This window comes from Pelodiscus sinensis, chromosome 5, assembly GCF_049634645.1.
Source record: "Pelodiscus sinensis isolate JC-2024 chromosome 5, ASM4963464v1, whole genome shotgun sequence".
Taxonomy (NCBI): domain Eukaryota; kingdom Metazoa; phylum Chordata; order Testudines; family Trionychidae; genus Pelodiscus; species Pelodiscus sinensis.
Genome location: NC_134715.1, coordinates 92,200,997 through 92,228,699, shown reverse-complemented (window position 1 = coordinate 92,228,699; position 27,703 = coordinate 92,200,997). Strand labels below are relative to the sequence as shown.

General features: G+C 40.1%; 1 protein-coding gene across 7 annotated transcripts in view; it reads right to left on the bottom strand.

Annotated features, from left to right (window-relative positions):
• Positions 1 to 27,703, bottom strand: part of RBM47 (RNA binding motif protein 47) — a 103,022-nt gene that overhangs the window by 58,769 nt on the left and 16,550 nt on the right. Inside the window, exon 1 of one of the 7 annotated variants that reach the window (XM_075930540.1) lies at positions 1,360 to 2,279. The exons of 5 other annotated variants lie outside the window; for them this stretch is intronic. In XM_075930540.1, the coding sequence (XP_075786655.1) occupies positions 1,360 to 1,436 (77 nt within the window). In that variant the 5' untranslated portion in view covers positions 1,437 to 2,279. Of the gene's footprint in view, positions 1 to 1,348; positions 2,280 to 27,703 lie in introns of those variants that run through there. One more of the 7 variants, XM_075930542.1, reaches the window with a different exon arrangement.

Genomic DNA, 27,703 nt, shown 5'->3' with positions numbered 1-27,703 from the left:
ACTTTGTTTTCCAGTAACTGTCTCACTATTTTGCAGTAGCTTTGACAACTGCACTCTGTACTAAGATTTTTAGTGGCTCCATGCAGCATGATACATCAATATCTCATTTGGTTTAAGCAACTTTTAAATTTTAGTAGCCTCCAGCAGCATTGGCTATCTAGTAAATCTAGCTACTCTCTAGCATGTGAGTACAGCAAGCAAGTCCAAAATTTGTAGTATTCCCTCACATTAGAGAAGTATTAAAGCAAGGCTGCATAGGCTGTTGTATAGAGCTTAGGAAGAAGATATCTGAAGCAACAGATTTGGTAGTATTTTCCTCTCTATATAAATATCAGATTTCCCCCTTGTAGTGATATATTTTCATTATTTGACCCCTTCTCTTTGGATTCAAAACATATTGTAGATAATCATATATTTTTTACATCACATATTTAATATTTATTATGCATCAAGCTATTATTGAAAAAGTCACCTTTGTGATTACCTGAGAAGAAACTGGAAAATTATGGGCCGCCGGGGGAAAGCGGGGGGAGAGGTGGTTTGGTCATTATTAAAGCTATCTCAAAGCATGCTAGGATGATCAAATTATACAGAAGGAAGACATATCATTTGGTTGACATAGCTTATGTATGTTATTTTTCTCAGAGAGGTAGCAGCGTTAGTGTCTGCAAACCGCCCCCCCTTCCAAAAAACAGAATCCCGTGGCAATTTATTAGGGCATCTGTTAGTCTCTAAAGTGTCACAGGACTCCTCATTATTCATAGAGCAGTTCTATGAAACTACTCAACTCCATTTCTATATTGGGACTATATCAGAAAAAAAAATATAAATCTGATTTGCTTATGTCTCGGAACTTGGACAGCACGGGAAAAAATCCTGAAAAAGTTTGTCATGTTGCCTCTTTTAGCAAAACTAGATTCAACGTTTAGCATGTCTTTTTACAGAATGAGTCACTAACCACATCCCTGTTTCAATCACTGGATTACACATTTTATTTTAAAAGCCTTGACTCTTGTTCTAACCCTTTTGGTTACAGGATAAACTGAAGACAGTTGGTTTTAAATAGTTAGAAAACCTCAACAGTGTGAAGAGCAATACTTACTTAATTCTTATGGATTTTACGTCTGTAGTTAAAATAAACCCCAAAAGCAAATAAACATTGATCAATCAATGCCTTAAATCACAATTTTTAATTGAATTATACTTGACATAAACTATAAAGAGAAATGCTAGTTACTGTTTTGATTTTTTTAGTTTTTCCATATAAACTTTTAGCAACCTTTACAGTCAAACACCATTGCTCTTCTTGAATTTCAAACTCAAGAAAAATTAAAGTATGAAACAGTACCTGGCAAGTACCTGGTGTGCTCTTGAGCTCTCTCACTCTCTCTCCCCTCCCACAGGCAGCTTGGCAATGGAATGCCCTTCAAATCCATGGCTGACTGCTTTTGGTAAATGTTTTACGAGACACTAAGCAACCTTCTGTCCCACCCTCCATGCAAACACCATTGCGAGAACACGGTATCATGGTCACAAAAGGCACATATATGCAGTACAGAGTAATGTAAATGCAGTAAAGAAGCTCGGTTTCGTCTCCCTCCTCCCCGGAAATAAAAAATCCCTAATATGAAAGGGGGATGTAAGAGAAGGGTGCCAGGGAAAAAAAACCTACATCAGCAGGACTATTAATAAATATTTTTACAGAGTAAATCATGATAACCTTTCCCTTTATCGTTCTAGTCTGCAAGCAAGCCTAGGCGTGTCTAAAAGAAAAACTGACGAACAGTTAATAAAGTGGAGCATATAGTTTCTAAATAAAACTTCAGCACAGAGGAACAGTCATCCCAATGACAGATACAACTTAAAAAAAAACAACCCTACTGTACTATGAAATCACATAGCAAAATTATGTGAACAGAACCAGATCACAGTGACAAGCAAAATCAATGTAAAAGGAACTTCTCGACTAGGTGCTTTCCTAATGAGAAAATCTGCCCCACTTTTCAACTTCCCTAGCTGTTACCCAAAGTTAAAATTCTACTAGTCCCAAACCAGACTTTTTGCATTCCATTCAAGTTAACAATTACAAATGGAGGACAGCAGAAACCAGTTGGCATTAAAATAGTGAAACTATCTGACTAGACAGCATAGCACCAACGGTCCCAAAAGAGGAGTCATCAGTGAACTAACTTGAAAATGAGTGAGAGGATTTAAATGACTATATCAGACACTAGAGTGGAATAACATAAGTACCCACATGAATACCTCCTGATATACAGACACATGCACCCAACAACAACAACAACAAAATCTTTCTTTCCCCAACAGTAAAGGTTTGCTCAATATTATATTTTTGAGTCAGTATTTGGTCTGCTGTGTTTAATCTTGTTTTGGTAAATTCGAATTGATTTTGTCTAATTTGATTAATTTGTTTATTTATATATATATATATATATATATATATATATATATATATATATATATATATATATATATATATACACACACACACACACACACACACACTTTAAAAAAAAAATCTAATCAGTCACTTGGTATATCCAAGCTATCTGTAACAATCTGGTTGGTGTCTTGTTTTTCCAACAAATATTTCAGCATTCTGGATTTTATGCACTATGTAAGTCAGATCCTCAGCTGGTGAGAATCAGAGAAGCTCCATTACCTTCAATGGAGCTATGCTAATTTAAACTAGCCAAGGATCTGGTTAGGTGGGTAGGTTAATTCCAATAAAAATGTAATCACAACTCTACTTTTGATATTTTGTGTGTGTCTGGCATTTGGAAAGTTCTGCCAATGGATTAGTAAGAGCACAACTAATGTACAAAATAGCATCTAACACACATGACAGCATATGAATTTGTTAGCATTCCACTTGGCAACCAGACTTTGAGTATGTGCAACCTGATGTGTCACTGAAAGGGAGAATAGTTTCCTGGTCCACCTCCTGTACTCAGAAGGGCAAATATACAACCTAGGAAGCTTTTTGTATTTGTATATGAAGAATGAGCCATGCTGGCTGCACTAAGTGAGTTGTGCTGGCAGAAACAGTATCACCAGCAGCAATAAAGAGGCTCACTGAATGTGTTGCAGATGGTAAAGAACAGGCAACACCTTAGTTCTGAGTACATCAAAAGGGGTTTCCTGATACACAGAGTACAGATAATTTTTATTATGATGCTATTCTTTTGCCAATATAATATTTTTTTTCTTTTTTTTGATAATCCCATCTGAGTTAAGGGTGGAGTGAAACAGTTCACATAGCTGAGCTGATGCTGAAGTTTGCACACACAACTACACCCAAACCCAGAAAACTCATGAAAAGACTGGAGGTTAGTTACATTTAGTATGCAGCCCCTAAAGACAAGGTGAAGGAAGATTGATCAGTTCCTCATTAGCTCTGGGTAAAAGTTTGTCAACCAAATTTTTTTTGGTGAAAATGCAGATTTGGCATCAGTGAAACATTTAGCAAATGTGTGTCAATTTTGTCAAAATGTTTCCATCATAAAATCAATAATACATTTTGAAAAAATAGAAACGTTTAATTATTTTTATTCAAAATAACTTTTAGAAATGTTCTTTAATTTTATTTTAAAAATTTAAAACATGCTCAAAATCAGATTTTTTTTACTTCTTGATTTGCCAGAAATGGTAACCACATTCATTTATTGGTTGACTTAAAATGAAGGATTTTTTTTCAAATTGCCAGTCAACTGAAAAGTCACTTGTCCAACTATACTGGTGGCATTTGTATGTGCCACAAAGATGGGAGCATGGGGTGACCTGGGAATGGATGAGGGATCAGGCTCCCATTTGCCTTTTGTGGTCATAAAACTGAAGTCTGCTTGTGATCTCACAGAAGCTGGTTCACTGCCAATCCCTGCAAGCAAACTGAGCTTGGTTTGTAACCGAACCCTGCACTATTTGCACAGCCCTGCCTATATGTAAATGAGCCTAGATAGTTCTCAGAAACAGTTGTACTAGCAGTTGCATCTGATCCTGAGGGACAATGTAATAATTCTATTTTATTAATTTCACTCACTCCTGATGTTCCCAAAAATCTTCCCATTACATAACCTGTCCTTTGCCTGAAAGTTAAAGAGGAAGAATTCTCATTAGCTTCTCTCAGCATTTTGTATCTAAGAATGTCATTCTAGCAGCCCATGTCCATATAGGATGAGAGTCTAGTACTAATGTGGTCCTTGATCTTTGGAGACAATTCATATTTAATTCAGTCCAGATCAGCTGGTTGTTACCATGGGACATTATACAGAAATATGCAGTGCTTAGTGTGTGGGCCCTGTTAAATCCCAGTCATCATATTGGATTCTATCTTGACAGCAAGGAACCTGACAATTGCTTTCCTTTCTGTTAAGAAGAATGGTCTTTTGACTTAATTATAAGGCGATCGGGGAGCCAGGAGACCTGGGTTCTATTGCCAGCTCTGTAATGGACTTCCTGTGTAATGACAACAAATCACATTAACATCTTTGCATCTTAGTTTTGCCATCTGTAAAATTAGGACAGAAATTCCCTAATTCATTATCTATAAAGAGAATCGGAACCCTCATTGGAAGGAGCTATGTACATACAAATTCTTCTTTTTCTATAGAAAAGCTGAATTGATCACAGGTAATGACCAAAGTAGTCTTAGCTACATGTGATCTATAGAGCACTTGAGGCAAGTTCAGATAGGATGCACAAATGTGCCAGAGTTTTAAAGTCACAATTCTACAGTTTTCCTTTTATACCATGCTACTGACTCTGAAATCTGTGACCTATTAATAGAGCTGGCCAGGAAACAATTTCCCTATCCTGTAAAAATGTTTAAGATGTCTTCCCTCCCTCACCCCCAAGTCCACATGGGGATGAATCATAGAATTATAGGACTGGAAAGGACCACAAGAGGTCATCAAATCCAATCCCCTGCACTCATGTCAAGATGAAGTATTACCTAGAGACCATCCCTGACAGGTGTTTGTCTAACCTAGTCTTAAAAAATCTTCAGTGATGGGCATACCACAACCTCCCTAGGCAATTTATTCCAGTGCTTAATTACCCTGACAGGAAGTTTTTTCTAATTTCCATGCTCCTTGTCCTAGCCTCAGAAGTTAGAGAATAATTTTTCTCCCTTCTTCTTGTAACAATCTTGCATTTATTTGAAAACGATTATGTCTTCCCTCAATCTTCTCTTTTCCAGACTAAACAGTTTTTTCAGTCTTTCCTTCCAATTTGGAATCATCCATAAAAACTGTATCCCATTATCTAAATTATGATGAAGATATTGAACAGAACAAAACCCAGAACTGATCCCAACAGCACCCCACTTGATACGCCCTTCCAGCTTGACTGTGAAGCATGGATAACTACTGTCTAGGAATGTTTTCTGACCAGTTATGCACTCACCTTATAGCAGCTCCATCTGGGTTGTATTTCCCTAATTTATTTATAAGGGTCATGTGAGACAGTATCAACAGTCTTACCAAAGTCAAGATATACTTCATCTACAGTTTCCCCCCCACCCCATCTACAAAGCTTGTTATTCTGTCAAATAAAAGCTAGTAGGTTGGTTAGACATGATTTATTCTTGACAAATCTATACTTGTTATTTATCACTTTATTATTTTCTAGCTGTCTGCAAACTGACTGCTTAATTATTTGCTCCATTATCTTTCTAGGTACTGAAGTTAAGCTGACTGGTCAGGAATTCTCTGGGTTGTTCTTTTTATAAATTGACACTATATTTGACCTTCTCCAGTCCTCTGGATTGTCATCCATCTTCCATGACTTTTCAAAGATAATCATTAATGGCTCAAATCTCTCCTCAGTTAAGTACCTTAAATATTCTAGGATGTACTTCATCAGGCCTTGGTGACATGAAGACGTCTCTCTTGTCTAAGTAATTTTTTACTTGTTCTTTGAAATTATGAGGAAGAGTCATTCCAGACTAGCCAACAGAGTGCATTTTTCTCAGTCTCTACAGTATGAACTGTTTCATTTTGTATAAATATTCATTGGGCCAGAGAGAAAGAAACTGATTTCATAGCCCAGTGGTTGTAGGGTTGCCAGATGGTTGAAACAAAAATACCGAACTCCTCCTCCCCCCCCCCCCCAAAAAAAAAAAACCACTGGGAAAAATTCTGTTGAAGGGGGGAAAAAGGGAGGCGGGGGGGGGGGGGGACCATCTCTGGTGTCCGGTATTCTCTGATTTTTTTTACCGGACAGGAGGTGAAAATACTGGACACCTGGCAACCCTAAGTGGTTACAGTACCCATTTAGGATGTATACATGTACTTTGTCTTCTGTTTTTGACCAGAAATTCCAGCATGCTGCTGAGAACTGGTCTTTAAAAATAATAATAATAATAAAAAAAAAAGTTATGTCAAAACTGATAAACTGTGAAAAGTATCAGTTTTGATGAATCGGCATTTCCCCCATCAAAAAAATGTTTTGGAAAAATTTCTGACCAGTTCTACTTATTAACCATAATTAATTCTAAATTTCTCCTTTAGATCTCCAAATTTCTTCTCCTTTATCTCATGAAATGACACATTTGGCTGGGTCAGAATCAGAAATTGCTTGCTTGAGCTAAAGGACCAGTTAATCTTAGTTTGTTTGTTACTGTAGACGCGGCTAGTATTCAGCTGCTGTTATAGATAGAATGGCCAAACCCTTGTGTTCCCCAATGGGTCAACCACTTACTTTTGTGCCTGTCAAGTGGCTAAATTTATGTTCATTTATGATTAGTGTGACCAGATAGCAAGTGTGAAAGATCAGAACAGGGGGTAGAGTGTAATGGGCATCTATACAAAGAAAAATATTGGAACTGTCCCTGTAAAATTGGGACATCTGGTCACCCCAGTCATGATTGGTAGAGGCCTGGGTGATGCACTGCATTTTATAGTCATATCACGATAATGCCGCACACCACCACCACAAACCACTTTTTCACATTTGCTTTGGGGAGATATAGTATGAACTAAATGACTTATTGTTAATTAACAAGTTAGGTTGATACATAGGTGACTTAGCACTTAAACATTTCAAAGCATTGTATTAACATCAACTTATGGGGTTAGTAACCTTGCTAAGCACAGTCAGAAGATAAATGTTAGTATCTTCATTTTGCAGATGAGGAAAACATTAAGAGAAAATTATTTGACAAGGCAAGAGAGTGCCAGAGATGGATTTTGTTCCTCTCAGTTTTGGCATAAATTTATAAACAGGGTCACATTCTCTCCAAACTATTTATAAGGATTGATAAACCTGGACTGAGTTTCATTTCTCCTCTGTTTCTGTTTATAAAGAGAAGTTTTTCACAGATCTACAATATTCAGAGTGATTCAAACCCTTCAGTTCAGCCCATCTCTGTATCATCTATTCCAAAGTTCTCCATATCATGCTTACACAGAAAACCAAGGGCAAATTTTTTATTAACATATCAGTGACAGAAGAAACTGTGACCCACAGAAACTTGGCATTGCATTCTGTCTTCTCAACCTTTGTCCCTCACCATAGATTTCAAGGGCAATTATAACACTTGAATAGTTGCTTACTGGAAATGAAAGAGATGTTGGGCCATACAGCATTCTGGCTGTAAAGTCAAATGTTAATTTTGGACAGAAAATTTACCTCTTCAGATGGGTTGGGAGACAAGAGAAAGAAAAGGTGTACATTTCAGAAATGGAAAAAGCACCTAAAATCTATAGGCTTTTGGAAATAGCAAACAAAACAAAACAAAAAACAGTGTTGCAGTTAAAATACTTGATTTGGTGCATTTATTTGCCATGAGTTTTTGTGCCAGTCAGCAAATAATAAATAGTTCTCACTTAATTCAAGGTATGTTTGTGTTTCATCCTTCATGGCACTATTCAGGTCAATAAACAATGCAGCAAGGAGCAAGTTTCTATGGCTGCTGTAGAAAGTAGAAGCTTTAACAGTTTTATGCTCATAATAAAGAGCTGATTGTATCAGAACAATGAGCTCTGCAGTGATAATGTGCTGAGACCGATCCTCCCTGCCCTGATGTAAGGAGTGTATTACAGGTAAGTCTACATTGCAACTGAGAGCAAGCCTAGCGAGACTTGTGCTAGTGAGACTTAGGCTGCGACATCTACATAGCTATTTTTAATATCCTAGCACATCTGACCTATTAAGCATGAGAGCCAAGGCTGCAATGTCTAAGCAATGTCTATATATCCATTTGAAGTGTGAGCCCTGCTGGCAAAGTCTGTCTATCCAGGCTGGGAGGCTCACTCCCAGCTACAGTATACACATTTTCTAAGTGGCCATCATAGCAATTCAGCCACTGCAACGTCTGTGCTGATTCTTTACTTCGCTTATTGCTCCGCTGCCCTTTTCTGGAGGCTGACAGGTTCCGTGGACCCCCAAGCAAGCTGTGTGTGAGGGTCCAGCTCTGCTTCCCTGGAAGGGGTGGGGCCTCCGGTGAAAGGGGCAGGGCTCAGGCAGTGAGCCCTCAGGACTTCCCGAGGCAGCTGCCCCCTTTACCCTTCCACCCCCCCCTCGTTGTCAGGCCTATCTCTTTTCTATCAGATTACCTTAGAACAGAGAACTGTAGATCCTGACCTAATGTAGATTAGTCCTCCCCAGAGCACAGAATGAGTGTTCCTATATGCAGTGTGAGTGCCTTTGGAGGAGATAATAGCAAGGCCGTTCCACAGGCTGGCATCACTAGGTAGGGTTTTCTGTCATCTGTACCTGGAGGAGCAATCAATTTGGAAAAAACTGTCAGTGATCCATAGAAAAACTGAATGCTGATAGGAGAAAATACTTGCTGTCTGCAAATCTGTTTCCAGGAAGATTTTCTATCTTTAAAGAGCTGACTAGCAAAAGAAATACAAAATCCTATAATCGCTTAGAAAACTTCCCACACAAGATGGAATTTTAAAAAACAGATAAAATGTCTGCTCACGTATTTACTTGTTACTTTTTGCAAAAAAGTTGAGAGAGCAGATACACACACTTCAGTTAGAAGATCCAAAGATTTCTTTTAATGTCTAGATACTATCTGTATTTTGTGGGAAAGTGGTACAGTGGTGATTCAGCAATGTCTGACTATAGACAAATATTTCAAAATACTTCCTTGTAGATGTTCAGCCTGCTTCTACATGTGTGGCTGCATTGCACCATATCACATGGGGTCATATTTATAACAGTAAGGTATTGAAAAAGTTCAACCAGGAAGCAAGTTACTTAAAAAAAAAAAAAAAAAAAAAAAAAAACCCAAGCCAAAACCATGAACATAGCCACACCTCACGATAATTTAAACTAGGCACCTACAACCAAAATCTAGATCCTCAAAACCCTCACTCAGCCCCTGCCAACTCTGCATCAAAATTCCCTACACGTCTAAGCTTCTGCAACATATGCAAAGCCATCTGATGCCTGAATACCTACCTCAAATTCTTGCCTCTGTGTGATCTTCAAACTAGGTGTTCCCTACAGGGCTTGATCCAATAGGTATGACCAGAGCACACCTACTGGATCAGAGTTGCCTGTGGTCTCTTACAGACTTTAACCTACCATTCACTCAGGATGTGGGACACCCAGGTTCTCTGCTTGATATGAAGCAGTACATCTCAACTGAGTGCCCTAACCATCGCCATACACGGGGTATTCTGAGGTAGGAGTCTCTCAGTCTCTCCTGTTGAATCTGGTTCCACTTGTATCCCTGCTCCACATCAGGCAGCGGAGGGTTTCAGCCTGCTCTCCCACATCCTGTGTAAGTACTTTAAACATTGGCATAAAGGTTATGAGATAACCATAAAACTCTGTTTTATGTTGAGATGGGGACCATACTTTAAAATTCAGTATTTGTGCTTCATCTTGTTTTGACTTGTTAGTATTAGGATCAAGTACTTTTTCAAGGTGGGAAGGAAAAAAAGCTAAGAGCCCAAATCTTGTAAGATTTTATTTTTGTTGGTTATATATAATTTACCTATTTGCAGGAGGAAAAGAATTATATATAGGTGGCTACAATTTACTAACCAATTACTACTGAGGAGCAAATTCCGTATTTGAAGAATGACACAATTTGCCTGCTTGCTTGAATTGGAGAAAAATAATTTCCTCTGTCATATGGGCAGCTGTTCAGAACATGCATTGTATTTATACAATGCCAGATCCTCAGCTGGCATAAACCAGGATTGCTCCATTAACTTTCATGAAGGTATGTTTATTAACAACAGTTCAGCTTCTGACACATAGAATTTATATGAAATTGATTTTATTCTAGTGATGAAAGTAACTTAAAATTTCTCACAGGTACTGTCCTGTTGCAGCCTTTGTCCCTGCTAGCTCATTAAATAGCTCCCTGCTGGCCTTTACTGCAGCTTAGCCAACTCTTGCAGGAGCTGAGCACCAGGGCACACCTGTTTACTTTCACCTCTGTTTTAGTCTAAGTTTCCCATAGATGCTTTTATTTTATACTATTATATAATAACTATGGAATAGGGAGGAACTCAGAATATTAAGGGCCAAATTCTGCCACCCCTTTTTCTTCACAAATAGTGCCATGGATTTTAGAAGAACTAACTACAAAGTATGGTGCCATCTCATTGCAAGAAATGGCAATAGATTCTTGCAGAATGTAGCTCTGATAATAGAGTTCAGAGTCTATGCATCCATAATCATTCATTTCCTTTGCAGTCTGCACCAAAGTGGGCAATCTCTATCTATAGCAAAGTTTAGGGCTCTTGTTTCAGAATAGGAGAAATCTGAGCATATTTCCGTTGCTAGATAAAGGAGTCAGAGGAGAGAACTCAGAAGTTGGTGAGAGTGAGAGGAAGGAGATCAGAATGCAGCAGGAAATTTGGGGACAAATAGAAGTGTTTTGCAGGAGAACAAGTGAGAATCCTTGATGTTTGTGACAAGAGGAGGAGGGAAAACCAAAGGTCAGGAAGGAAATGAGAATGAAAAAGCAAGAAAGGGAAATCAGGGGTGATCTTACTGATATTCGGTTTGAAGAAGTCAGCAAGATCCAGGAAGGAGGATGCAGGGGAAGGAGTTCGGAGAGAATAAAAAGTTGAAAATAAGTGATAGAGTGGGGGTTGGTAATGGGAGCCAGTGTGGTTGGGAAAAGAGTGCTTTCTGATAAGAAGGAAAGAACTAATTTGCAGTAGGGGAAATCTGCATGGTCATGGGATTTCACCAGACACAGTCAGCAGCAGTGAATTGGCTGCTAGAAAGTGACCCAGGCTCAAGGGTTGGCAGAATGAACTTCCCACTAGGAAAGACTGGGAAGGGGTTGAGGACATAGTGGAGTGGAGGGATCTGACTGTTGTTACCAGAGGAAAAAGAGGAGAGAGAAGGGAGAAGTGTGAGAGGTAGGGAAGTAATAGACACAGATGTATTGGAGGTCCCAGGAGGGCTAGGAGGAGAGGCCATGTCAGGCAGCTGGGCAGTGCTGAAGGAGATGAGTTGATGGCAAGAATGGAAACTCTGATAATCAAAGATAAGATGAGGGGCAGCGTTTAGTGAAGACTAAGTCAATCTTTAATGAGTGGAATAAATTATCCAAATTGAAAATTAAATACAGAAATAAGGATAAGGAAAGCTAGTGGGTAAGGTGGGACATCAAATGAAGTTGATTTCACTGAGAATGATTGTTGGGTATTATGAGGAGAGGAAGAGGGTGAGCTGGATATGCCTGTGAGAGTTGAAGTGCTGCGGAGAAGTCTTGTGGAGAATGGTTGATGGTAGCTTTGTGGAGTGGGAAAAAGAGAGCTAAATTAGAAGAGGGGTTTTTGATGGAGAAGAATATGGAGAGTAGAAGTGTTTGCAAGTGACGGGAGCAGGAAAGGGAATGCCTGACATATCACTGTGGGGACAATCTGAAGTGAGGGGTTAGGGAGACAGCAGCTTCAGAGGCAGTCAGGGTGGGATCCAGGATTCTGCTAGTGCCAGGGATGGAAAGTGCAGAAGATGAAAGGGCCATGGATAGTAGTGATTTTTCAGAGAACAATGTATCTTTTTCACTGTTCTTGATTCAAGTAGCGCTAGATGGATTTTCTTACTTTATTAAAAATCTTCATACAAAAGAACCCAAGGAGAATCAATAATACCCTCTTACAGCAGCTGTATCACGTGTGCATATCAAATATGTTGCAAAACTTGTTCTTCTTCTATGCAAAACCTAAAACTAGATATCACTTATTCTTTTGCACACATAGCCAGTAATACTTTATGCTTGTTGTGTTCCATTCTATTGTATGAGAGCTCAAGGAGAAACACAACAATGTTCTGTACCAGAAAACTGCTGCATTTATCCAGTATATACATTTCCTAAGTAATTTTTTAGTATTGCTGCCTTCTAAGTCCTCCATTACATCTCCAGTTTGTCACTAGTTATTTTTCAATGAAAAGGGAGGGGAGCGGGGAAAATCAGGGGGCTACATACTATGGCAGGGCATTTTGGCAAAGAATTTTAAAACCGCCAACTGTGAACTGCAACAACCACACTGACTAATCTATGCATTATGATGTCCTGTGGATCATACTGTTGTTAGTGGAAATGTATTGATTAAAACTCCTATTTATATGGTACATCTTGCTATCAGACACATTTATAGAATCTAGAATCTTTTCCTTCTCTGATTATTTAAAGGAAGAAATTTTAATATTTTGGGTTATGCAAAATAAAAACATCTTTATATATTTGACATGCAGAGCCAGGTCTGCCCTCCTATAAACTATCTTCCTTTGAAATTAATAGGTACTGGGTATGCATACCTGAGGGCAGAATTGGACTTGTATTTGTAAGCAGAGTTGGGCCAGGTTGTGGTGTTTGGATCTCAGTTGATTAGGTTTAGGCTAGTGTTCATTTGTGAGGCTTGACTTTATTTTACCTGAGCAACACTGAAATCTCATGAGCTGTTCTCACTAACTTTTGGCACAAAAGGGCAGAAATGTCATGAGAATAGCATGGTTCTGCAAGACTTCTACCATTTTAAGGCAAAATCTCATGAGAAACAACTGTTTGTGTTAAACTTGGGCAGCATCTGAGCATTAGCAGCCCCTTTGAATCTTCAGAGTAGAATAATCTAAGGCCCATGTATGAATGGATCAGGTAATTTAGGGATCTAAACAACCCCATTTGTCCCATGCGGAGAAGAGAAATCTTTAAGGGGCACTACATTTTTGTCTCTTTTATACATATATACTTGGTTTATTACTGGAGGATTAACAGAAGTAACAAGCTACTAGGAATATTTTTGGGGGGACAGGGAACGAAAACTGAAGCAAATTTTGAAGTAAAGCACATTTTAAATTGTATGGGCATTGCAAATAGCTATTGGAAGAAATAGATCAAATTTGGGAGTTTACCAACCCACGTGGGTCATTTAAATATTGGATTGCCATGAAGATGTTAAAGCAGGACGTTCAGATTGCAAGGGCAACTGTATGAGTCAATGAATCCTGAATAAAAGATCAAGTTCAGAACCCAAACAAAATGTTATCATACAAGTAATGTCAACATATGTGATAATGAGTTTCCAAAGTGGAAAACAGGATGCTTTGTAATTACTTCTGCTTGCCTTTATCTTTTGCAACATACTGTATGAATCTAAATATAAATCTTATTGGTGTTTTGAAATAAACTTAAAGTATTGTGAAGTGATGGTGGTTAGTATTTGACAACTTATCTTTACACTGTTGTATTTTTTTATACTGAAGATTTACATTTACACAGTATCGTTCATTGAGAACAGATGTTCTCAAACTGCATGTTGGGACCCCCAAGTGGGTTGCCTGTGCCCGCCAGTCCATTTTAATGAGGGTGCCATGGCTGGCATTAGACCTGATGGGGCCTCATACTGCAGCCTGAGCCCTCTGCCCAGGGACAAAGCCAAAGCCCCACTGCCAAAGCTGAAACCCTGGGTGGCAGGGCTCAGGGTTATAGGCCTGCTACCTGAGGCTGAAGTTCTTGGCATTTGACTTTACCCCCATGCCTGGGATAGTCAGCTACAGGCTTTGCCCCAGGGTGGAGTAGCTCTTGGAATGAGGTGTAACAGTTAATTTGAACTAAGGACTTAGTTCGAATTGCCATTTCACAGCCGCGTGTAGCTGCGGGCAGTTACTTCGGACTAGTGAAATTTAAAAATGGCGACCAAATGGGAACATGCAAATAAAGCCCAGGATATTTAAATCCCGGGTTTCATTTGCAACTTCGAATGCCTACATTAGCCTCCCAGTTTGAACTACAGTCACTATTACATTCCTAGTTCCCGCTAGCAGGCACTCATCTGTGGAACTCTACTACCAGAAATAAGCATGAGCTGTATACTGCCCACAGTTAGGGCACAATACAAGACTCCATTCATACAAACCTTCCCTCTATAAAGCCAATGGAATGCATTGTGCAACATCACTCAGGTGAGCTGAACAAATGAGAATACCTCATTCAAAAAAGCGTGGAGAATTCAGTCCATTAGACTGGTTTCAATTTTTTGCTTATGCAGTTGATGCTTAAATACTGAATGGACAGACGTATTAAAAATTCACAGACATAGATTAAGTAGATTACCGTACTTATTTGCAGTTGTCAATCTTTGATGCCAAGTATAATTTTCATCTGGTTTTGTATTCTGTATGTGTATTTTAGATAAAATCTGTGCACACTAGTCATTTATTTATGAACACAAACCTTGTGGAATCACATGGTGTATTTGTGTGAAATTCCAGGATATGAGTCAACCTAGGGACCATTTTGCATAGTCTGCAGTGATCATTTGCAAAAAAAGCACGTTGATTAATGCTTGTTGCAACTTTATTAGTCAAAGCTGTGGGTGTCTTCAGACTGCTGATTGTATTTGTGTCATGTAGTAGGGAAGTTAAAAAGGATAAAGGTTCCTTGCTCGCAATTCCTTTAGTGTACCAATCTCTCACCTGGGATATAGCATGTCTCTGAGCTATCAATGAGGAAGTTCTTTATGCATCCCTCACAGTGAGGGAGGAGGGAGAGTCAGTTTTAAGATTACAGGACTGTACTAAAAATGGGCACTGGTTAAGTTGGAATTTTGATGCTGTTGGCCCTCAAACTCAGCATGTTTCCAAGATTTTGCACTATGAGGCTACAACCAATTCTGGTGGTATTTATGTCTAACCAACAGCTGCAGACTACTACCCTACATGACTCATTCCCTGAGGTACAATAATTTTCCATCCCACTTTATTGCTATTCCTGTATTATTATTCACACCTGATAAGCAGACACAGGAGACTTATAATAAGCTCAATGAGTCCTCAGTCTGCTGAAGTTTTATCTAACAGACTGTAATTAATCCATAGAAAAAAATGTAAAGTACTGTCACCTCTTCTTCCAGGATTTCTGAAATGGATCTGACAGCTATGTAGATGGTAGGGAATCATGCATGCAGCCTTTGCTTTCCCAGCACAACTGTTGATCAGATACTGTAGGAGACCTTTGACTGAGGAGAACCCCTCAAACTATAAACAGCAGTAGATGTAGCTCACCTGCTAGAGCACAACACCTCTCATCACATCAGGGGCTGAACAGATGTAGAACATCCCTGTTCAGCCAGATTTGTTCCATATGTAGGCTATGTGGGGGTATCATAACAGCCCAAAAACTGCAGAAACTCCTATTAGCTGTGTGGCCTCAACATGGTGGAAGGGAACTAGGTGTAGCATAAGGAGCTGTGACACACAGGACTCGTGGAACTGATTATATAAACTTCTCCTGGACCTCCTGTGCATGGAACTCCTTTTTATTATTTTGTGTTTCACTTTAGTCAGTGGGGCCTCCAAGCAAGTGACTTTGATAAACAAAACCCTGCACTATAAGATTTGCTTCCAGTTAACTGAAGATTATATCCGGTTATTTATTTCTTACTGAAGTATCATGAGGATATCTGAATGAATGAGGGGCGACCACAGTGTCAACAAATCCAAGAAGCTTCAATGCAGATAGAGCCCTCACACAAGAGTGACTGCCTCCCCTGGAGCTGGCAACAAGTGATGCAACCCTGACTTTCTTAGTTTTCATTCCCTCAAACCATATATTACTAGCTAGGCTACATAGGGAGAGGCAGTCCACAGTAAAGTACTCTAAATTATTGTAAACATCAGTATTAGCAGATTGTATATATTTAACCCTTTAAGGAAAATAGACCCTAAGCAGATGAAAGGACAGAAAGGCATTACTTATACTCTAGTAGAAATCTCCATAGAAGGTGTCACCAAAGTCAGGGCTGCTGAACTAGTTGTGATTTAAAACTAAACTGGAGATGAGGGTTGGAATTTTCTGTGTTGACCTAACTTCTCCCAATAAAGCCAGTAAAAATATCATTGACTTAATCTGAAGTAGAGCTAATCCATTACCGATTGCTTTTGAGAATCTCACCATCAGGCCATGTCTACACTAGGAAATTATTTAGCAATTACTAAATTTGACTTACCTCCCAATTTAACAAATTCGAACTTGTGTATCCACACTACAGGGAAGCCTAAAAATTAGTCCAAGGCAGGCTCCGTTAATAGTGGCACCAGAGTGTCTACACTATCATTATTTTGAAATAACTATTTCAGAATTAGCATTACTTCTGATGAAAAGCAGAAGTACAGATTTCTAATTCCATGCCCTCTTATTTTGAAATAACGGGCTTGCTAGTGCAGACACTCCACTTATTAATTTGACCTGGGGAAGGGGGTTATTTTGCAATAAAGTACTAGTGTAGACCAAGGTTAAGTGACAGAATTTAGCCTAGGAAGGACAGCAAGAATAATATGAATCCTAGAGAAGGCAAATCAAAAGCTGCATTTCCATACATCAATCCTCTTTTATAGAGAAAGAAGAACCTAAAACTCATATCCTTTTGAAATTTTCATCTCTATAAAACTTTTGAAGATTTTATGCCAATAAGGAAGGGGGGGGAGGTTATTTTCATCTCCTTGAAAGAGTGGTAAAGAATTGTTTTTGAAAACAATTCTAAAATATTTCACAGAACAGGTAGGTATTCCTCTTTCGTAAAGTTATAGATTTTATGCAGAACCCTAAATGTCTCTTGACCTGATTCCTTGCTGACCAGTATTAGAGACAGGATAAAAGTTCAATATCCTGCAGTCTAAAGAAAAAACTACAAATGCTTAAAGGCATACAAAATAATTTATTAAGCAAAGTTCATAGAAGACACTGCAAATCAGTGTTAAATCGTTAATAATTTTCTTGATGCTAGATAGGCCAGATTCTAAGCTGAAGACTTGGAGTAACTAATTTCTACTCAGTGCACTTACACGGGGCCTTGTGACCAGTGTCCATGCACACAGACACATCATCATCATTGTCCTTCACACCCACTGGCATATAGGGCAGAACATCACAGACACATAAAACCCCCAAAACCTAGGCCCAGGGAGGTGACAAGATGAGGGTCTCACAACAATTTGATTGTTTTTCTTAAAGTCCCATCTCCTGGAGTCATGGGGTGACAGGAGATCTTCGCTTTTATTTTTTTTAAAGTATATTTCTAGCACAGACAGTTGTAGAGGAAAAGTTATATTGTGAATCCCAAATGGCTCAACAACTAGAAGCTAAATAAAAAGAACTCCAAATTACCCTTTAAAATAATCGCCCAATCTTTAACTAATGCCATAATTTGGGGAGGCCTGACTCTTGTCTTTTGAATTTTGACAACGTTGGTAACCTGGCAATTCTGATATCTATGTCTGGTGTTGGGTTTGCATCCCCAAGTGAATAGCTCTGTTTAGTTGGTAGAATAACAAAAGACTTCTGCTATTTCATTTTGTCTTAGCTTTCCTGAAACACTGAATGTTTTAAAAAAATAGGTTATCCAAGCTGTGCCAATTAACTATTTCATTTTATGTTCAGGTTCATTTCTCATGATAGTAAAGTGAGCAACACACACATACAATATTAATTTGACTAATTCTACACCAGTAATTCTACTTCAGTGGAGTTATTTCTAATTTATACCAGTTTGAGGTCATCATTAGGTTTTCTATATAGCTTCACCAGCATAATGTATAGAAGCCGTATTAATGGCACAATATAAGCATCCCAACACAAGGCTTATGGGTATTATGCACACTTTTTGGGAGTCTCTGTAGCATCAACACCACATATAATTCAGACTAAGATGCATATCTTTGAAGAAGCAGTATCTTCTGTCTTTTTGTAGGTGTCTAATACGTGGGCCACCATGGAGACACAAAAAGCCAGCAGGCACATGTGTATGTGAAACTACAATGACATATTGAAAGTACAGTTTGTACTTCACTTAACTGGGACTCTGTGGTCCAGCAACATCCACAGCCTGGCAAGACCATGGTTGCTCCTGGATCACAGAGTCCAGGTATAAGGATACTGTGCCACGGGGCAGAAGCAGCAGAGAAGGGGCGTGACTCAGCCAGGAGCCGCATGTTGAGGGAGCGGGGCGCAGCTGGGAGTTCTGGCCCCTGCTGCCGGGTGGTAGTGGGGGGCTGGCAGCGGCCACAGAGTCCCAGCAGGGCTCAGCTGGAGTCCTAGCACTCCAGGGGGAGTGGGAGCAGCACCGACCACGTTGGGAGGGACCTCCCCTTGTTCGGGACCAGTCAGGTCCTGAGGGTACCAGATGAGGGAGGTACAATCTGTATATAGTGGTTTCATCATGTTATGAATATGAACAAAGATGTCCGGCATCAGACCAACCAGCCTTCAATGTTTTCCCCAGGTAACTCAACACTGGCTCAAGTGCCTTGGCTTTCTGCTCTGCATGCAGGAATCAATACAAGCCCAGCAGCTTTATGCAGGAGATCCAACAGAAACTGGATGCAAGGACTTTGCTGATGGCCTCACACATGCTTGAGGGAGCAGGAGTGGCCCGAGACCGGCTGTGGCAGCTGGTGCCCCAGGTGGAAGGCACGATCAGCGCCCCCGCATGCTCGGCCATCAATGGCCATGATGTCATCATTGGGCACCCGGGCCGGCGGCGCCCTAGGCAACTGCCTAGTCTGCCTAGGCTCACTGGCCGCCCCTGTGAGGTGGGTTGTGCTCTCGGACCTTGCCTGCCTCACTCTTCATTTAGAGCAATACATTCACATGTGACCAGGCTCTCTGGAAACAGGTGATCCAAAATGTGCACTCTGTTCTCCATAAGCAGGAGAATGAATGAATGAATGAATGAATGAATGAATGAATGAATGAATGAATGAATGAATGAATGGCTCAGTTCTATGTAGGAGTAAGGATGTTAAGGACTAGTTGACTATCTGATAAGCAAATGCTTCAAAGTGGCAGCACCGTGTGGAGCCTGGGATCAGCTGGGACTTCCTAGGTGACCCTGGGCTCTGTGCGGCATTTCCACGGAACTTCGAGTCAGCTGGGGAGTCCCAAGCTGATCCTGGGCTCTGTACAGCACTGCCGCTTTGAAATGCCGCATGGAGCCCCAGATCCCAGGCTCCATGCAGCATTTCCACGGAACTCAGGGTCATCTGGGGACTTCACAGCTGATCCTGGGCTCTGTGGAAATGCTGCACGGAGCCCAGAGTGAACTGGGGAGTCCCCAGCTGACCCTGGCTCCATGCAGCATTTCAAAGCAACAGCGCCTGCATGGAGCCCGGGGTCAGCGGGGGGACTTAGGGCTCCATGCGGGCACTGCTGCTTTGAAATGCACAAGAGCCGTGTCTACTCGACTAATAAATTAATCAATATTAACATCCTTATGCAGGAGGGCATGGACCAGCGTTCATGTTGCACTCCCTGTCAGTAACTATCCTGGGCCAGGGACTCTAATAATCCAACCAGCAGACAAAATTTGGTGATGAATCATGACTAGCTGAGGCAGATTGTACATATCTAAGAAGGGTTACATATATTTTCTAAAAAGTAAAAATGGCTGAACTTCTGCAAACAACTGGAGAGTATTTCTAATTCCTTTTTATTGCTTCAACACTGAAATGTTTATTTTCCGGGCAGAGCATTTGCCGCCTTTTTTGATTCTGGAAAACAGTGTTAATTGGTAGATTTTGTGAGGCAAACACAGACTATCAATCTATGAAGGCCATCTAGCCATCATTTGATTGTAACAACTATTGTGGCTACCTTTGAACTGGCACCCTGAAGGCGGAAAGGTTCCCTATTCCTAAATATCTCCAGATTCAGCTTCTAACTCAGCTTCCAGCAAATCTAGGGAAATGATTATTCCCTTTTATTTGGCACTGGTGAGGCCACATCTGGAGTTATTGCATCTGAAACAGAACCCCCTACCATGCTTTAGGAAATGGACTTATGGACACAAAGGCTACGTCTACACTGGCCACAATTTCCGGAAAAGGGATGCAAATCAGGTAAGTCAGGATAGGGAAATCCGCGGGGGATTTAAATATCCCCCACAGATTTAAATAAACATGTCCGCCGCTTTTTTTCCGGCTTGGGGAAAAGCCGGGAAAAAAGCGTCTAGACTGGCGCGATCCTCCGGAATAAAGCCCTTTTCCGAAGGATCTCTTATTCCTACTTTTCCCCAAGCCGGAAAAAAGCGGCGGACATGTTTATTTAAATCCGCGGGGGATATTTAAATCCCCCACGGATTTCCCTATCCTGACTTACCTGATTTGCATCCCTTTTCCGGAAATTGTGGCCAGTGTAGACGTAGCCAAATATGCATAACTCAAAGATGATTCGGACAAAATCCCTCATGTAACCTATTAATCTTAATGACATAATCCATTGGATCTGTATAGTTTATTTCATTGTATGTATGTTTCTTGTGTATAAAGTTAGATATATGGAGTATGGAATGCTTTATGGTTTTAAATGTGCAAATAAAAGCCATCAAGGGTGTTACCTTCAATGTCTAGATGATCAATTGTAAACAGCTTATTTTGTTCTTTAAGTCTTAGCAGTGATTGATCTTAGAAAGTGGCATGTCCACTCCAACTGGTAGGGGCTGAACAGGTAATTGTCCATGTACAGGTCGAATGTAGAAACAGAATTACGGTCCAAAGTGGAATCTATAAAACAGTGGGAAGCTAGCTGTCCCTTTGTCTTTGGCTGGCATGGCACACTCAAGGAGATAACTAACGATCCCGGGAGAAAAGGGACTTCCCTGGTTTGGAGGCTTAGCTGGAATAAGAATAGTTTTAGGGTGAGTTTGTGATAAGTATGAGAGTTAGCTATGCATTTCTTGTTATTTTAAATTTGTAATATACTTTGCTCTGCCTGTTTTTACTCGCAACCACTTAAATCCCACTGCTTATATTTAATGAAATCATTTTTATTTACTATCAAGCCCAGTGTAAATAATTGTTACCTGGGCAAGTGATCAGTGTGTACATCCTCCTTTCATTCTTAAAGGGGGCTTCCCTAAACAATTTAGCTGGGGTTCTGATCCCATTTGGGGAGTGGTTTTCCTGGAAGCTGGGCCCAAAACTGCATTTTTCTCAGACCTGAAGTGTTGCAGTGTCTGTGTTGCTCCTCGGGGTGGGGAAAGGGGGAAAGCAGGTGATTTCAGCTCTGTGCCTTGGCTGGGGGAGACCAGGAGACCTGGCCCAGCAGGACAGGGTGCTGAGAAGCCCCAGAGATCAATAAGGCAACTGTCAGTGGCCTTGTCAGCACTCGGGAAGCACCCCAAAGGGCTCTTCTCTGACTACACCCTGTCACAGTGTCCAATTCTGGGGCCCCCATTACAGAAATGATGTGGATGCACTGAGAGAATCTAGCAGAGGGCAACAAAAATGATTAGGGAGATGCAGCACATGACTTATGAGGCAAGACTGAGAGATTTGGGATAATTTAGTCTTCCAAAGAGAAGAGCGAGGGGGGATTTGATATAAAGTTTCAACTACCTGAAGGGGGGTTCCAAAGAGGATGGAGAGAGCTATTCTCAGTGTCAACAGATGACAGAAGAGCAATGGTCTCAACTGACAGTGGGGGAGGTGTAGGTTGGACATTAGGAAAAACTATGTCACTAGGAAGGTGGTGAAGCACTGGAATGGATTACCTAGGGAGGTGGTAGAATCTCCATCCCTAGAGGTTTTTAAGTCTCAGCTTGACAAAGCCCTGGCTGGGATGATTTGATTGGGATTGGTCCTCTTTAGCAGGGTGTTGGACTTGACCACCTCCTGCAGTCTCTTCCTACCCTCTGATTCTAATTTGCCTAACCACCAGAGGTTGATATTGTCTAACAACGTTACCAACACTTCCACTGCTTACTGGGCTCTTAAAAGGCATTTGGGAATAAGTTAGAGCTAAATAACAGCACGAAACACTGAGACCTAGGACTAGTGACTGTAAACATGCTTTATGGGACCATGGGAAATTTAACCATACCCCATATAAGTGGATATCCAGCTAACTAAAATCATGTCAGACCACAGATGCTGCTGGCTCGGAGAGTTTGTTAAGCCTACTCTTCCTGTGATACCTGTTAAACTGACTTTGTATTCACTGATTATAAACTTATAATGAAATACCCCAAATTGTTCTCTTCTTGATTCTTTATATAGTAGCAAGTTTATAGGCAGTGCCATTGAAGGAATTATTTAAATTCATTATTTAGTTTTTCAGTTTTGCTCCCTATCATAATTTCTCTTTCTTCTATCAAGTTATTCTGCCTGATTTCATTTTACTCCTGTTCACTTTCAACTCAACTAGGAAAGCAAGCCAAAAAAGTGGAGTTCCTCTCATTTATTTTTTGCAGAACATCTTTATTGTTCGTGATAAGGTGCTTAGTGTTACCTGATAGTGAGGGAGGTTTTACGGTAGTGGTTTGTAATCAAATGTAACTTTACCTCAAGGCTGTGTCTACACTGGGCCTCTTATTCCAGAAAAATCAGCCGCTTTTCCAGAATAAGCTGCGAGCTGTCTACACTGGCCCTTGAATTTCTGGAAAAGCAATGACGCTCTACTGTACAAAATCAGCTGCTATTCCGGAAAAACTATTCTGCTCCCGCTCGGGCATAAGTCCTTATTCCGGAACACTGTTCCGGAAAAGGGCCAGTGTAGACAGCCCAGTAGTCTTTTCCGGAAAAAAGCCCCGATTGCGAAAATGGCGATCGGGGCTCTTTTCCGGAAAAGCACGTCTACATTGGCACGGATACTTTTCCGGAAAAAGGGCTTTTCCGGAAAAGCAGCCTGTCAATGTAGACACTCCTTTTCCGGAAAAACTGAAAATGGAATAGTATTCCGTTTTAAGCATTTCCGGAAATTCATGCCAGTGTAGACACAGCCCAAGAGTTTCCCAATGCCTATTATGTTGATATCAAACAACAATTTTTACCAGCATTTGCTTATCTTGTAGGTGAGCAGTAATGGAAATCTAGGTTCAAAGTTTGCCTGATCTTTCAAGCTATGTCCAGTCTACATCTTTTTTACTGAGTCTGTAATCCATTAGTAGAGTGGTTGATTCTAAATGGGATTTTGTATCACATAAAAAATGGCCAAAAAATGACCATTATCTGCTATCAGTATTTCATCCCTGCCTGAAGCCCTGTTTTGCAGTGTAGATAGGACACTGTACCATGTTTGTGAAACCAGTTTGGCCAGTCGTTCTTCCCAGCAATCTGTGTTATAGGTAGTCACAGAATGCAGTGCACCACCTGCTAATGTTGCCACTCTATCTACATGTCCTCCATTAATTCTATGCTCTGTAGAGGCAATATGGTGTAGCTTTTCAGATTTGTCCTGCTTTTCCCAGAACATACAGAGAGAATGCATCCTACAGAACAAACATTTGTACCTAGGGACAAATGTGTGGGCAATGTCCCCACTAGATTTTTACAAACATATCAATGACTTAAGTCTAGTGTAAAACCAACTCTAGCAAATTACAAAATCAAGATTAACAGTTGTTGATGGACTCAGTTGTAGTGAAATTAACACTGATCAAGTCTGTAAAATGTTAAAAATTCAGAAAGGAAGTTGCTATTGTTCATTATTACTTGTAACCATTTATATAGTATTTTCACTATTTTTTCCAACATTTCAAAGCACATTAAACACACAGATACTTACACAAACATGGAACGATTCACTCCTGTAGGCACAGGGGTTTCCAATTGCTCACTGTCTACTAGAGGATTTACGGCAGAGGATTCACTCTGGGAAAGGACACAAATTGATTTCATTGCCACCCTCCATTTTGGGTTCTGCCTGAGAAAAAGGCAGTTGAAAATTCTGGCCAGGGTCCCTAAGATCCCTACTAATAGAGACAGTCTGAGAAATGCATCACTTGACTCTGCCAATTTGTGGGATACACTGGCTTGGTCCAGATATCATGGCAGAGTGGCGTTGCAGGCAGATTGCTCGGTGGCACCTCTACCTCTGATTACTTTCCACTGCCAGGGCACAACATACTTAGTTACACTGACCCCAGTGTGTACCGGGCCAAATTACTCTGCTGGTGTAAATGGGCACAGCTCCATTGGCATCACTGGCATTTTGCCTATTGACATTAGGCAAGAGTCTGGCCCATGATTTCTTTTTCCTTTTGCTGGTTCATAAGTGCATGAAATACTTAGGAAACATGGGTCTCTGTAATAACTCCTTTCCCATGGCTGTCTCCCTCATTTTCATTTTAAAATGGTTAAGAAAAATCCACCTGGGAAAACTTGTGGTCATTTGCATACTCCATGTCCTATTCTATCTGTCCTTGCTTGGCTAGCAGCAGAGAGGAATATTCCAGGAGCCTGGCTGCCACTTCTCAAAGAAATCCATAGGAATATCGGTGCTGTTTATCACCCCTGCAGCACTGGCTGCATGGGTTTATTTGCTTTTGTACTGCCATTGGCTGGCCCTCACCTCATGCCATATATGCAAATCCTCTGTATGCTAGCCCAGAACTCTGTTACGTCTTGGCAGTTGAGCAGTTTGTTTTTAAATAAGGCCCTTTTTCCACTATGGAAGGGATGGATCCCTAGAGTGAAGGCTGCAGTGTGTATGCTGAAGCGCTAATGATGTTCTTTGCGCTGTACTAGACACAAACCTGTTTTAATGGTGTATATGATTTCTGTAGTCTCTCTAAGTTACTTGTATTTGAATTATACCCCATTTCACATCTTTGATTTCCAGAGCAAGTGAAAATCCTATCAAAGTAATACAAAAGTGAATTACTCTGTTGATTTGACTAGCACATCTAGAATTTAATGGGGACACAAAAGAAATGTACTCATTCAGCCCATTATGCAAACATTTACCAGTGCCTTTTTACTGTACCTATTTTTTTTCCTTTTATATCAACCATTCCTTTCTTATCTGGTTTCACTCACTACAAAATTGATGGGCATTTGGTGATTAGCATTCCTTTTCCAGCCTCGCCTTCTTTTCTGTAGGGGCGAACCCACACTTTGTGTTAAAACCTGTATATTCCCTGTGGAGTCTTGATTCTGGGTTTGCCATACAGTGCTCAGAAATTCAGCACTCCAGTATTTTAAGGTCATATCAACTGAGCTCTTCTACAATTCTATTAAACCTGTGAGAAGATTATTACCTACTTTGTATATTAAAACACAACTTGAGAGATACTACCTTATTTAGAGGGCACATAAGAGAGGCTAGCAAAAGATGCCAATATTATCTGGGAGCAGACACAGGGGCTACCACTAAAGAATGTGACCCACTTATCCAGAAAAACTGGGTTAGCATTCACCTTCCCTGCTATGCAAGTTCTGCAGCCTATGGTTAAAGAGTCCTAGAATTATGCTGTAGAAACTGGATGTGAGGGGGCACCTCTGATGTCTGCCTTGCAGTTGTTGAATACATACTCCATGTGATTGGACTAATTAAAAGTTTTTAGCCAAACAAATCCTTGTTTGTGAAAGTATAAAAACTAAGAGGATTAGATGTTTCCATATTAGTTAAACTAGATATAACAGGGAAACAAACTTGTTGCTATTAATTTTAAAATTTGTTACCCTTAGCAGGTTTGTGTGAAGTTGGTGGATGATGAAATTAATCTGGCAAATAATAAAAATCCTGTTACTGAACATGAAGTTCTTTTTATTAGAGAATTAACAGGAAGATAGTAAATCAACCAGTATATTTCTTAGGAAATAATGCCTTCATCAGACAAACATTTAACAAGCTTTATAAAGGTGAACACTTCTGTACGAAAAGGGAATAATTGCATATGAGATCTTTGTTTTGAATATTCCAGCAATCTTAAAGTTGTTTGATCTTTAATATCTGTTTTATAAAAGAAATAGACACACTGTATATTAGTCAGTAGATTTATAAGCAAGTAATCTCAAAACTTTTATTATTATGTATTACCACAGCATTGAGCCAAAATTGATGGGCAGTATAATTCAAACCCTTTCTTAGTAGCCTCACTATCCAGTAACATGTGAAGCAAAAAATAGTTAATTTCATAAAGATCAGCAGGCATTTCAGTATCACATGTAATACCTGAAATACCAGGACATCATTTGGTTTATATAATATTTGTTCATATTTCACAGACAGAACATATTAAAAGCCCCATTAATTTACTAGCTACGGAATCTGTGATATTTTTAACCACATTATGTTTTTATTTCCAGTTACATCCCTCATGTTTTTAAAAAAAGTATTTTAGGTTTGTGAGAGATTCAGATCCAAATTAATATTTTGGTTCCATTGGGAGTGGATGGCTTCAAGATTACAGCTAAACGGAATGTAGCTCCTCCAACATATTATACCACTTAGTATTCTCACTTTGCCAAAAAACTATACCAAAAAAATAGAACGTGAGGGTCTCCAATACATTGGTGTCATATTTTCACTCAGATTCATGATCCATTCCCAAGCATGGCAGTCTAACACTGCTGTAGGCTGCCTGCTGAGCTTCTCAACATTTTTTTTAATGAAATACCCCTTTTTTAAAAAAAAATGATAAGTTCCCCCAGTACCTACAGTTTTCAGACACACAAATTTTTTTTCTAACACTGCAACACATTTGTTTAAACAACTTAGTCGTAGCTGGGCAGGCGATTAAATTTTTGGGTGTAAAAAGTACAAAAATAATAAAATGCTGACTTTCTCCAAATTTCAGTTGTGTTGACGTACCCCCTCAGACTTCTCTCAAGTACCTCTAAGGGTACTCATACCACTGGTTGAGAAACACTTACAGCATTCAGCAGTGTCCTCTCCTAGGCACTTATTACTCTGCCTAGTCCAGGGGTGGCCAACCCATTTAACAAAGAGAGATGAAACAGCAGCGGAAAAAATGCAAAGAGCTGTACCAGAATTGTCAAGCAAAAAAAAAAAAAAACCCCAAAAAACCACAAAGAAGGCTTCCCCAAACAAGCTTAGTCGACGGCTGCCATCTTGTTGGGTACCATTTTGAAATGCCTCCTCGGTGAGCACAGGGAAGTCAGGGCTGGAAAGAAGGAGCAGGGGGCGCAGGAGTGGCTTCACAAGCCGCACTTTCAGGGGAGAAGAGCTGCATGCAGCTTACAAGCCACAGGTTGGCCACCCCTGGCCTAGACTCTTTGCTCCTTTTGGGTCACAAATGACTTGGGGAGCAGAGATCCCAAAACTCCAAGGTTTTGGTCTTGTTTTGCCCAAGCCCCAGCTTGGGAAGATTACTTCTGCTGTCTAGGTAATAATTCCTGAAATAATGAGTAATACTTTTATTTGAATCAGGATGCATTATGCATGCTCATCTAACACTAGCACTCTCATAGGAGAAATAGTGAACTGGAGTACATTTTTAGTGACAGTAAGAAATAG